This window comes from Ammospiza caudacuta, chromosome Z (assembly GCF_027887145.1).
Source record: "Ammospiza caudacuta isolate bAmmCau1 chromosome Z, bAmmCau1.pri, whole genome shotgun sequence".
In the NCBI taxonomy this organism is placed as follows: domain Eukaryota; kingdom Metazoa; phylum Chordata; class Aves; order Passeriformes; family Passerellidae; genus Ammospiza; species Ammospiza caudacuta.
The window spans coordinates 71,059,048-71,072,714 of NC_080632.1; the positions used below are offsets into that span (position 1 = coordinate 71,059,048).

At 38.9% G+C, this 13,667-nt stretch overlaps 1 protein-coding gene across 2 annotated transcripts; it reads right to left on the reverse strand.

Annotated features, from left to right (window-relative positions):
- Positions 1–678: 678 nt before the first annotated feature.
- Positions 679–13,660, reverse strand: CZH9orf85 (chromosome Z C9orf85 homolog). Of its 2 annotated transcripts, none has more exons than XM_058823749.1 (4): positions 13,533–13,660; positions 3,909–4,015; positions 1,922–2,035; positions 679–1,131 (listed from the first exon to the last, which is right to left on the reverse strand). In XM_058823749.1, exons 1-4 carry the CDS (start codon positions 13,632–13,634, stop codon positions 957–959), a joined length of 498 nt encoding a protein of 165 aa, XP_058679732.1. In that variant the 5' UTR covers positions 13,635–13,660; the 3' UTR covers positions 679–956. The 2 variants fall into 2 exon arrangements, with proteins under 2 accessions (XP_058679732.1, XP_058679733.1); XM_058823750.1 differs by lacking the exon at positions 13,533–13,660 and adding an exon at positions 9,735–9,778 and having other exon boundaries at positions 3,909–4,052.
- Positions 13,661–13,667: the final 7 nt, after the last annotated feature.

Consider the following 13,667-nt stretch of genomic DNA (forward strand, 5'->3'; position numbering starts at 1 on the left):
CTACAGCAAATCAGGCAAAGCAGCAAAGCAATGTGGCATAGCATATTGTCTTAGGTTAATGTGTATATATACTGTTAGTTAAATGTAAAGAGTAGGAAGACAAAAGAAATCAAGCCATCCTAAATCCTGTAAAGACAGTTACTGCAACTTCAGTTAAGTTCTTTGTACAGCTTAATCAACACTGGAATAGAAACTGGGAAGGGAGTAACTTTATATGCATCACTCCACTATGCAAGTCTTTTCATATCAGAGAAAACAACATCAGATCCAGATGAATCTCTGAATTCTGAAAATGAAATGAAAGTGTGATGAGAAATTCTAAAGCCTTCAGGTTTCTTCTTTACAAAATATTGGTAGCAAAAAGGTCAGAAATCTGTAATGCACACTTACACATGGTAAATAAGCTTTAACTGTTCAGGCACTGTACTGGTGATGGCATTTATAAACTTGTTTCTTTTTTGTGGGGAAAAAAAAAAATGAACAAAATTTTTGGCCTAGGGTAAGACCCCATTTGGAAACTCATTGACAGCATGCTGCAAGTTCTGCCTTCAGAAAACCACTACAGCTGCTTTAGGTCTTCCTATCTGTGTTTACTCTAGACTTTCAGGCAGGTTTCCAGGTGGCAATAACACTTCTGATGGTCACATAATACTGAATTTCAAACAATTACAAAGAGACTTTATTCCATAAAAACAGGAAGTTGTTATATGTATGAAATAAATAACTATGCTTACAGATAGAAAATGGAATATTTTCTGAATATTTTCAAAGAAATTCTGTTCCTAATACATAAAAATGTGTATTAATACAAATCCCCACATGCATCATCATCATACACAATGCCAAAATTAACATACAAGGACCTTAGATGTCTAATCAGGGTTTGGAGCAGTTTAAGGGCAAGCACTGATTTACCACATTTGATGGCATATAAACTCTTGCATAAACACAGCCTTTTAGCTCTCTGTTTTTTCAAAATTCATACTTTTAAATTGTTCTTCAAGCGCATCAGAATCATCACTGTCTGCACTACTGAAATTTGTACCAAAATCCAGCTCATCCTTCAATTTAGTGCTCTCTTGGCCATCTTTTGAAGTCTCACTCTCAGTTCTGTCTTGTCCTTTATCAATCCTGTAGAAAGCAAGAGGGATATTATCAGCACCCACTTCTGGAATTTCAACAAGAATGGGATGGAGGACAGAATATCTTCCTGGCATTCCATCCCAATGTAGGATGGAAGATGGCAGGAGATGGGAAGAAGGAGGAGGGGCAACAAAAGTCCCTAAAGTTACTTCACACTAAATAGGACGGATATAAAACACAGTAAAGTATGCATAAAATAGTATTTAGTACAGAGGAGACTGCAAAGAAAGAAAAGTAAATATTTGAACAGCTTGACCAAGCAAGCAACTGCTGGATTGTTGTCACAAACTACTAAATTAATGTTTCATGTGTCATGCTCAATAGAGAGCACCAGTAAAAAAAGCTGAAAGACTGCTAAATGTACTGTGGTAACTGTGCTTAATATCAGTCCTTGTTTAGTTCTTCTGTTCACTAGTAACTGAATCATCAAGTGGCAGACAAAATGCAAACAGTAAAGCGGCTTGTGCATATTTTATGATGCTCTACACCAAAACCCATTTTGAAGTGCTTTGTTAAGAAGAAATACAATTTACCCATTGGTGCTAAAATGTCTTATCCAACTAGGACTTTTGTTGTCTCAGCCTCACTAACATCAATAAGCATTTTACCTGCAGTTGCATCTGAAGAAAGTGAGTAAAATGACTCCTACTGATTCATGTTGGGATAATTGAGAATATGGCATAAATTACGACAGCTTCTTGGCAGTTTCCAAACTAGGCTTATTACAAGGGGAATTATCAGAACAGGACTGAAACTATGTACTCTATGAGCTACTTACGGAATCACTATTTCTTCTTGTTTCCCACACTTAGCACAAATTTCTAGTTTACCAGCACATGGTCGACAAATAATATGATAAGGATCTTTTACAGTCTTCTGGAGGCATTTCACACTGTGAAGAGAAAGGAAATATGATTAAAAAAATAGTTTGGACATTTACTAAACATTCTGTGTTCAAATACAATATACAAAAGAGGAACAAACACTCACAAAAGAGGAACAACACATCTTCGGCTGAATTCAAATTAAACACTCAATGTTTTATCAAGTAGCATAATCAAAATCATTGCCATTCACCCCTCTCCCTTACTTTCCTCAGGAAGAATTAATAAAACAAGTATTGAGAAAGAAACATTAAATAAAGAATTTTATATTTAAGTTGACAGAATAAACATTTCCATTCATTTCAGTAGGCAGTTTTTACTTTAAAATTGCAGAACTTCCAGTTTAAGGATAAAAGCAGCATATGGCATAAAAAGTACATGGACTTTACAAATAAAAAGCTTCCCAGACATGTCTTACTAAACAGAGGCAATACCAATGCAAGGCAGATCTATATATTTTTTTGAAAATAGTTTGACTTCTAATAATTAAACACTCAGAAGTAAAGTAGGGAATACTCGTGGTTATACTAAGACTCATAATTTTAAAGATGTTACAAAACTAAAAATAATTGAGGTATTAATTGAGGTACAGGGAAGTCCTCCGTCCCCATCTTTTGCAATATAAAGATTCTTTTTTTTTTTAATTGTCACATTTTTAATGTCTATTATGCTTTCACTTCACCCAGAAGCTTCATATGTTGAAAAGTTTCCTAGTCTTGTCCTTTCAGAACAATGGCTCACCCAGCCATTGTGCTGCTGGCATAGAAATCATGACCTGTAAAATCAGAATGCTCTGAGAAACAACTTCTTCATTCAAAAATATGAGAGAGAACATCACATATTCTTTTATAAGCTGCTGTTCTAAAATGTCACTTCAGAACATTTAGAACAGTTCTTCAAAACAGTTGTTTAAACAGTTCTTTAAACAGTTGTTTAGAACAATTAAGAAGCTGTTCAATGCTTCCCTAATTTACAGGGGGTTTTTGCCTCCTCTCTTCCCTTTGGGAAAAAAAAAACCAAAACAGGATGCACAAATAACATAGTTATTTGAGAAAAAAGTGGAAAACCCAACTTCATCTGTGGTGCACAGAACATAGAATTCTTACTTTTTATTCAGCAAGCCTTCTACCTAATCATTTATTCTTTACATGAAAGGGTGAAACTGGTTAGTAATACCAAAATACAAGCTACTGTGACAAACCTGGCTGTACTGTGTGCACAGCCCAGCTGTGGTTTCTCTGAGTTCTGTGTTTCATTGCTGAAACACTGGCTGTGTCTGCTACTGCAGGAGGTAAGGACTTCTGCAACAGAGCAAATAAGAAGGAAGCAGAGAGCATCTCCTTCAGAAAACTAAAATAATTATGTGTTTGTGATAGGTTAAAGTATTTATCATCTTTGCCATGGAGTTACACAAAAACAAGCAATACAGAACTCTATGCAAACAATGCCAACATTTGCTACTTAGGATTATAGTTTCTTACAGAAAAGGAGAAAACATGCTAAGAGGTAATGAAATGCATGTATTGCAAACATTAGCAAAGTACAGAAGTCAAGAGATGTGCAGATCCCTCTAATAGAGATGTGAAACAAGACCTTAGAAAATTGTGTTACAACATGGTCAGTAAGACTTTTTGTTCAGGAAGACACTGACAGTCTTGGAAACCTACAGGTCCACAGTTCAACCAGTTTTAACAGCAAAGAGGGAAGCAGTTGCTCTTCCTCTGTGTCTCCTTTTCAGAAGTTTGCAACAAAAGACTTAAGAATTAGAAAATTAACATTGTATAATACCAGCTTCTTCTTCTGAGTTTCCAAAGCCAGAATATTTTCCAAAAGCTCACAAACTACATGACCAACGATTAACAAAAAAATATATTTACTCACCATTTTTTAGGTTTTGTCAGTAGCTTGTACTTTCTGAATTTTACTCGCCACTCCAAGATACCTTTGCAATGCTGACACACTCCATCATGAAGCTTAGCATTTATTTTCTGAATAAGTAAAAAAAAATACATTGATGACTTCCTGCTGTAAAGAGTAAAATCTTGCTTAGAAAGCATTTTACCCATCTTATAATTGATACAGTACTATAAACATGTTTGCTTGGTATTAACATTAAGCTTTTCATATACATTTGTCTACAGATTTTCTTCAACGGAAAGGATACCTTGAAATTAAAGAATAGATGATGATGATGATGATTATTTTAATTATCTTAATACTCGTACTTCTTTCTGTTATTGTAGTGCTGAGAATTGATTACTGTAGGTATTTAATTCTTTTCATCTCTAGAAATTTTACAAAATGGATAAAAGAAGAAATAAGCCCTGAAATACACAGCTTTTGTCCAAAGAAGACAACTTACAAGATGTAGCATTTAACTTATAGCTCAAGCTATCAATATACTACATAGTTTAAATAGTCTCAGGATTTTTCCTCAGATAACAACAAAGTGGAATCCACACACTACTTGCAGTCAAATTATTCAATCTCTCTCTAATCCTAGCCTTCCTTTATGAAAAATATTTTTGCTTTCTGCATCTAAGATAATGTTTTTTTAAATGGTAACTTAAACCATGGTATATTTTCAAGACAATGAAAAATTTACCTTAATATCTCCTACAACATTTTGTGTTTAGCTTTCTCAGAAATATAAAATGTCAACTGGCTAGTAGTATTTGCACAAGAGAAGTTATTCTGAGATGGGAAATGGTACCAAATCACACTTTTACCTTAAATAACAAGCTATGTCGTTGTAAGCTCAATCCAATTTTATTTCTTCTCTATTTAAGAATGCCAGCACTAATGTTGTCTATCATATGGGTGTTCAAGATTTATGAGAAATTCAAAACTAGAAATTTCAGGGTTAAAAATCTCATATAATAAAAATTGTATTTTTTAAGATAGTTTAAAAATGGCTACCACATCAACATTGCATTATTAAAATTGTTTAAACCACATCTACTTCTTAGCGTACCTAAAAGGAGCAATTCTGCATTAATCTGGACTTCAATTGATGTTACTCTTTCACAAATAAACTGAAAAAAAAATATTCTATGAATACAGCATCTTCTGAAGTAACTTCCTGCTTTTATGACTCACAAGAGTTTCTTACTACTCCACAAAGCTCTACTTCAATACATAAGACCAAAAAAACAAGGCAAGCTTTAAAAACTCAGTATCTTATTCTATTAAAAAAAATTTATATGGCAGAGGAGACGCTACTTTCAAGTGAAACTATACTCTGCGACTTATGTTCCATTGTCTCCTTTTTCATTAAACTTGCTCATTCGATATGAGTTTTCCTGTGGTGTGGTTAACTGAATGTGTGGTGCTTTCTGGCTGCTTCAGTTAAAAGAAAATTATTTTCTAAATGATCAAATACAGACTTGGCATATTAAGAAAATAATCAAACAAGGTTTTGCATACTGCTTGAATTTTGAATACAGAAAGTTGTGGTTCTGCTGCATTATGGATATACTTTCCAAAAAATACCAACAAACACTTAATGTGCAAAATTTCTGAGAGAAGAAAATCATCATTAAGTTCCCAGTAGATAATTGTTAAAGGCAATTTAATATCTCACAATTTAGTATCTTGCAATTCAAACTGCTGTGAGCAGTGCCTGTGTTCAGTCTTTCAAAATTCATGCAGTTCAAAGACAAGCCTTGTTTTCAGCACTTGACCAGCATGAAGCAAGGCTCCAGGCACCATGGCCCACAAGGTGCAAACTAGCATGAACTTCCCAGTGCTCCCCCTCACTCCCCGGACTTGCATTGACTGCAGGAGGCCAGTAAGATACACTGTAATTTGTTTTTCCAGGTAGGGATACATTTATTGTTACCAGCTGGTTTTAGTTTTGCTAAGGCAGAATCCAGTGAAAGTCAAAAGACTGCATAAGCTTAAGCTGAAGGGAGATGGCTGTTCTTCCAAAGAAGCAGTTAGCTTCCTGGATGAAAATGATGTATATTCCCTTAACACATCCTGACATCACAGCTGGGGCTGGGGTTGGGAGCTGTGCCATGGAGTGATCCAGGGGCAGGCTCAGCAAAGCCTAAAGCTCCTGGAACGCAAGAGCCTGTGTTCAGGACTGCACACCCTGAAGAATGATCAGAAACTACTTCAGAAACCTCTCATCTGAAGCAAATCCAAAGTTCATCAAACAGGCAGCCTATTAAAAACTCTGCTTAATATCTGCTATGGAACAAGGAAATACACAGTCATTGTTCATGGAGCTTTATAAAGCTCTTCCCCACCCCAACACTCTCATCATCTGGCTCCAGAATACACAACAACCACATAGGGATGAGTTTCTTTTTTCTTCTTTTTCCAATCAAACTGAAACACAGACCATCCCAAAAGCTGAAGATGCCAAAGATGAAGGGACACTACAACAGGGCACAGGCAATCCAAGAGGTTCCTCACGTACACTGATGACAACTGCCTTCTCCAAGTGAGAGAGGAGCCAACAAGCAGAGGTGCTGTGCTGGACCCTGTTCTCACCAACGAGGAGGAGCTGGTGAATGTGAAGCTGGAGGGCAGCCTGGGCTGCAGCGACCATGAAGCAGTGGATTTTAAGGACCTTGGGGCAGCGAGGAGCTCAGGAAGAAGATCACTACCCTGTACCACAAGAGAACAGACTTTGGCATCTTCAAGGATCTCCTTAGTAGAATGCCATGGGATAGAACTGTGGAGGGAAGAGTGGCTCAAAAGAGCTAGATGATACTGAACAGTTGTCTCCTTCAGGTTCAATTGCAATGCATCCCGACAAAGAGCAAATCAAGACAGAAAACTGAGATGCCTGCATGGGTGGACAAAGAGCTCCTAGAGAAACTTAAACAGCTAGCTCACAGAGGGTGCAAGCAAGGGAAAGTAGGCTGGGAGGAATACACACAAATCGAGCCAAGAAGCCAAGGAGATGGTTAGGAAAGCTAAAGTACAGGCAGAAATAAATCTAGTAAAGGATGTCAAGGATAAGAAAAAAAAGGTTCTTTAAGTATGTCAGTAATCAAAGATAGACTTGGGAAAATGTGGGTCCTCTCAGGAGGGATACAGGAGGCAGAAAACCTGTTTTCCCCGGACATGTAGAAGGCATTAGCACAGTCGAACTGAGTGTACCCTCAGCAAGTTTGCCAATGACACCAACCTGTATGATGTGATCAGCACACTGGAGGGAAGAGATGCCATACAGAGGGACCTAGACAGGTCTGAGAGGTGAACCTGTACAAATCTCATGATGTTCAACAAGGCCAAGTGCAAGGTCCTGCACATGGACTGTGGCAATCTCAAGCACAAATACAAGGTGGGTGGAGAATGGACAGGAGTACTCTGAGGAAAAGGGCTTTGTGAGTGTTGGTGGATGAGAAGCTCAACATGAGTTGGCAGCTTGAAGCCCATAAATCTGGCCAGTAGTGCAAGGGAGGGGATTCTGCCCCTTCACACTGCTCTTGTGAGACACCACAGAAGCATTCAGATCTGGATGATGAGATAACATAAGAAAGACATGGACTTATCAGAGCAAGTTCAAAGGAGGGCCACTAAGTAGACCACCCTTGCTAGCAGAAGGACTAGAGGGGGTTTGCAACTAGATGATCTTTAAGGCCCCTTTCAACCCAAACCATTACATGATTCTGTCATCACATTTATGTGCATCAAAAATCACTTTAACTATCCTGATCCAGGCATAAAGATGCCTGGAAGCTTCAGCGTGGTAATAGCACAAATTTTACGCAGCTATTCAAGTTGCATCTGCTCAGAAGGTCACCAATTGGAAGAAAGACAACAGCTTTAAGTTCTAACTTCCTCCTTCTGAGGGGCACACATAGAGCATCTTCCCCTTCTTCAGCAATTTCCTGTATTTTTTACTCAATTTTGATGCCTCAAGTATGAGGCGTTGTAATTAATCATTGGCTCAGTACATCTGAATACAAGAGCCACTAAGACTTTACAACTCCACCAGGCAGTTGGTTTAGAAAGTCAATAGAGAATGATGGATTGATGTAAAGAAAGCAGTTAGAGAGTTTAACTTGTGTTTGTCTTTTAGATTTATTTTGCTCAGAAAAAAAGGCCTGGTATTTATGTGCAACCATTACTAAAATAAATTGTTAATTTACTGTGGTTTTTTACACTTCATTCAGCATCTCCCCTGACCAAAACAACCCATAACACACCACTTTCAAAAGCAATGCTGACTTGAAGAAGTAAAGAAAGATGTCCCTAATTAAAAATTTGAATAGTCTGTTTTTTCAGATTTTTGAAAATGTTAAAAAAGCATGTGAGAGAAGTTCTCATAATAAACCTGAAGACAAATTTTCTTGTTTCTCAGTTCCCGGTCAGAATGGGGAAGTCAAATAAACTCCTCTGGTGCTTACTTTTCCTATTAATATTTACTTTTAAAATATATTTTGTATATTGTTTCAACTTTCACAAACACACATTTTTTTCCTTTTGCCCATTTAATAGCTTGCTTTTCCTTGAGGGTATTAAAAAACCCAACAGACCACACAAAACCCTGAAAAAAGCTAGTAAATTTCATTATTCTTTTCAAACTTTTCTACCCAGCTTTTATGCAGGTAGTCAGGCCTCACACACAAATAGGAGGTAGCACTTGAAATTAATTTCTTGGTGTAAAATTAATTTATTGGTGTGAAAACTACTCCAACATGTTAGATTATGTTTATGTTGCAGCAGTTTCTCTGGGGTTTTCTTTATGCTTATTTCCTTGTTTTAGTCAATAGCTCTCTCTTTTCTTTAGCACAGTTTGCTCCAAGGAAAAGTGCAACTCATCCAGTGCTTGTGGTACATCTATGCATTCCCCAGGGAAATTACAGTCATGCAATACAGACATACCTGAGCAGCCTTAAGGTATGATGCCACAAAATGCTCCATGTGCACACTATAAGCACATTCAGTTGTATATTAACGAATCAACATCCTCCGATCACATAACCTAACATTAAATCACCTAACAACCTGCCAAAAGCAGTTCAGAACGTATTAAAGTAAACGAATGCACCTACACCTACTAACACAAAATAATCCCTAGCTAAAACTAGCATTAAAGCGCTCCCAGGTAGGATGTAATGACAGGGCTTCAAAGAAGCTTCACCATCTGTTTGTAAGCTTCTAATTATGTGTGAACCTATGGGTATTTTGATTTCCTCTACTGAAAGCAGATTCCTTCTACTGAGCACATATCAGTGGTCCATTCTGCTGTAACTGAGTGTAATGTTAATGCCACCCATAAACTTCTTTGTAAGAAAGACAGGTGGCACTGCTTCAACCAGCAAGGCTGAATGCAGCACAAGGGTGAATGCAGGATTTCTGAACAAATGAACTTATAAAAAAAAAAAAAAAACACAACAAAACTCCACAGGACCTCCAGCGCATGACTACTAAGCAGTTAAAGTAGGTCACTGCAGACAGACAAATGTGAAACTGAGCCACCAGATGCCAGTTTTCATGGTTCCAGTACACATTACACAGGCTAAAATTGTCCCCCACAGAGCTTCAGTTGCTCCCATATTGTATCAGCATTACTTGAAAATCCTTTTTCTACAGATGTTTTCTCATCAAGTATTTCAAAACTTAAGGAACATACGCATATAGCATTTAAGAGAGCACTGGAAGGACTCTCATCATCTCCCCCAGAAAGAATGGAAAATACACAAAGACACATACATACACACCAGACACACCTCCAGCACCTACCCACACATTCTGTCTCTCACTCTCAGCCCCACCTCCAGAGTTGGGTTAGAGTCCAAAACAGATATTATATTTGCTCCTATTCTCCCTACATGAAAGGCTACAACCCAAGACGGAATGTACTTCTGAACCCAGAGTAAAAGGAGTGGCCAGACAGTAGACTTCAGCATGCCAAGCTACTCTATGCTGCAGCAAGAACATTATCTAAAAAACTGCAATATGGTTATCTAACAACTCCAGTCAGCCACTGGTTTATCTCTATCTCCCTTCTGTGTTTCAAAATAAGATTACTGACTCAGCATTTAAGCTCTACATTCAGCTGTTCTCTACCTAGTCCTTTCCCACAGTCTAAACCAGTGTTTCAACTAAAACAAGTGATTTATCCATGCACCTGGCTGAAAAAGTAACTGACATTAATACTGTGGTAAAGCTGAGGTTCAAAGGTAATAAACCCTGAAATTTAGGGAAATATGAATTATCATCTTAATTAAAAGAATGAAATGGAGAAACAAATCAGTCGTTTGAGTGTAAATAGGAATCACTTTGTGGTTTACCATCTTACTACAATGGAATTCTAAATGTTCTCATTAAATGATATTTGCTTTCATTTCTAGAACTACTGCAGTTTTCATTATGACTTTTGTAATATACTTTACATAAAACGTATATTCATATAACATAATGTATATTCCTCAGCTTGGTGCTGCAAAGAGCTATTCTGGAATATACCATGTAATGCAAACGCCAATAAACAAATTCCAAGATCCAGTAACTAACAAGACAGTGTCTTACCCTGTCCTGGCTATTCCTTCTTCAGGTCATCCTAAGATGCACACTTTTCCAGCACTGTTGTAGCTGTTTCCCAAATACAGTAGAGAGGCAGTGCACTTTGTTGCAAGGATGTTTCACCTCAACAAGCCTCAAGAGCAATTCTGTAGTAATGCTGCAGTAAAGACTCATCATTAGAGGAAAGACAGGTGGATCTTCTAGCATGTTCTCAAGTAATCAGGTCTGTGGCCTCTAAGATTAGAAAATGGATGACACAGTCAGTGTCGGACAAAAAGCACAAAACATTTCAAAACACCAAAACAAAACAACTGGATAATGACTGCCAGCAGAGAAAAGTCAAAATCCTATTAGATCAATTTCCTCTACAGATCCTGCTTCACTGAAAGAAATAGCAATAACACCATAATTAACTACAACTCCACCCACTGTACAACCTGAAGGTATTCTAGTAAATATTCAACATTGCTAATGCAGTGTACAATTGCAGCAGGATCCAAATTTTAAGCTGATAAGCATTTTGCAGCCTTTCAAGATAGCATTGCATTGGACAGAAGACAGAAGAAGCCTGTACAACAGAAGACAGGCTAAGCACAACCCCCCCCCCCCACATTATGTTTAACAGTGATTTTCAGGAGATCCATTTTCTTTGAGAAGCTTTAAGCATTCTTTTGATCGACTGAATAGAAAGAAGTATGCTCCACTCCTTTATCAGTCCCTATGACAGACTTTCTATGATTTCTTCCTTTTTCCTCATCACACCTTGAATATCCATGACATATCTGATCATCCTGGACTGCAAAAGACAGAGATGCAAAACCGTCATCATTCAGCATAGTCCATATCTAAACTATGACATTAATCACCACTTAATCTTTGCTAGTCTAACTTCTTTAAAACAGCAAAATGGGGCTAGCATGATTATACTGACCCCTGTGTATCCCTGTCCTGGTTCTGGCCAAGTCAGGGTTAATTTTTCTAGGACACTAAGGTTATTCCATAGCACCTCACATTATTTTGCAGGGGGCACATAGCATGGTGTGGTCTGGTACTGCAAGGGGTCCCACATAGTGAATGCCTGTGTGTGAATCATCTCTTCTACACTTGCCTACAGTGACAACTGTCTGAAATGTCTTGTGACTGTTTTCTTATTTCATTTGCTGTTTCCAGTAAATTGTCCTTATCTGAACCTGTGATCCCTGCCTTTTGTGCCTCCAATTCTCTTCTCCAGGGCTATGCAGGGAGATAGGTAGGGGGAGAGGTGAGTGGGTGGTGCATGGTTTAGAGTGTTTCAGTTACAACACTAAACTGGGGAATATAATTCCTAAAACACAGCAGTACCTTAGGACTTGAATTTGCACATGACAGGATGCCCTAAGAAAAATAAACGTATCCTTTCCCCTTACCAAACATTACCTAACCCCAGAATATGATGCACATTCTTCAGGATGCTACTTCCACACACTCAGCCCTCTCCATGAACCAGCACGAACAGAGAGAAAATAAATAATTTGCTTTAAATGGAAAGAAAAAAAAAAGACAAGTAGATGTCCACATCTAACCTTGGCCACATTAAAAAAAAAATATTTTCTTGAGTGCATGACATTGTGTAGCCAGTTCTATAGGATATCAATTATTTTCAAAGGGAAGAAAAACAGTCATGTGTGTATTAAAGTGATTACTTCAGTTACAAAACAGATACCAGAATTCAGTTTCTCTTGGAAAACTTTTTTGATAGACCGGCTCTCTACAACATTTCTGTGTGTGTGTGTGTGTTTGTACCAGACAGAAAATACTCTCCTATCAGAGGTCATGCACTGACTCATACAATAAATAATACTGTCACTGCTTAGAATCCCAGGAAAGCAGCCTGCAAGTTCAACTTGCAGAACTGGTCCTAAAAAAAACTATCTCAAAAACCAACCAAAACAAACTCACAAAAAACCCAAATCTCCCTCTTTGGCATCAGGGCTTTAACTTACTGCTTTGTTTCCCTCCTCCTAGCTCTTTTTAACAACCCAGGCAGGGTCAGTTAAAGGGATATTGATATGACAGCAATAGCACCAGATAAACTCTCCTAGATTGTTCATCCTCCATGTTCTTCAGCCCCTTCCACATATTATGTTACCAAAACTAAAAGCACAGAGTGCATTTCAAGAATATATTGTAGACCGTTTCCCTTTCCCTGCTTAGTACCAAAAAAAGACAAAACAGTCTTCTGGAACAACAGCGTGAAGATGATACTTTTGTAGCAAAAGTGCTGACAAGACAAGCTGAACACACCTTTCTATCTAACTTCTTTTAAACAAAGAAATTAAAGCACACATGAAAGTTATCTCAAACCGAAGCTGAGTATTTATGTGGGATGGGGGAAAGTTGTCCAAACGCAGCTCTCAAAACATTAAGATTTCTGAGTTATGACCACATAGTCACACACTTTGAGAAAACAAAAAAAAAAGAAGTCATATGGAAAACGCCTTTCAAGAAGTCATATGGATAACACGCCATTGAACATTTAATTGCTGCACTCACTGCACAAATCTATGCGCTTTATTTCAGTCTTCCTCTTATAATTCTTTGGCTTAAGAAGGTCCTTTCATGTCATAAGTATGATTCAAGTCTCACACTACCCATTTGCCTACAGTGACAACTGTCTGAAACGTCTTGTTACGATTCTCTCCTAGCAGCACTGTGCCTGGTGCGGGCGGAGCCGGGCCAGAGGTATCTCCATCCCTGAAACGGTCCCTCGGCATCCAGCGCCTCGTGACTTCCTCTGCGATCCCGAAGCCCATCAGGACCTGGCACCAGACCTCACAGGGACAGGGCATGGCTTCAGAGGCCGTGCGGGGACCTGCCCACGCTTTCGGCAAGACGCCCTTCCCAGCGCTCCGGCCTCAAGGGCTGCATCGCCTGCAGAGGGGCGGCTTCTGGAGCCGGGACGGGCCCGTGTGTCCCGGCCTGGCCCCGGCCCGGCCCCGTCCCCGCCTGCCTTGCACCAGGCCCGCCCCCGCCTACCTTGCACCGGGCGCTGGTGTCGTACTTGTCGTTCTTGAAGGCGCGCGCGTTCTGGTGGCGCTGGGGCCGCGTGCGGGACACGTTCCCCCGCTCCGAGCTCATCGCGGGCCGGCGCCGCGTGCCCCGGAACCGCTC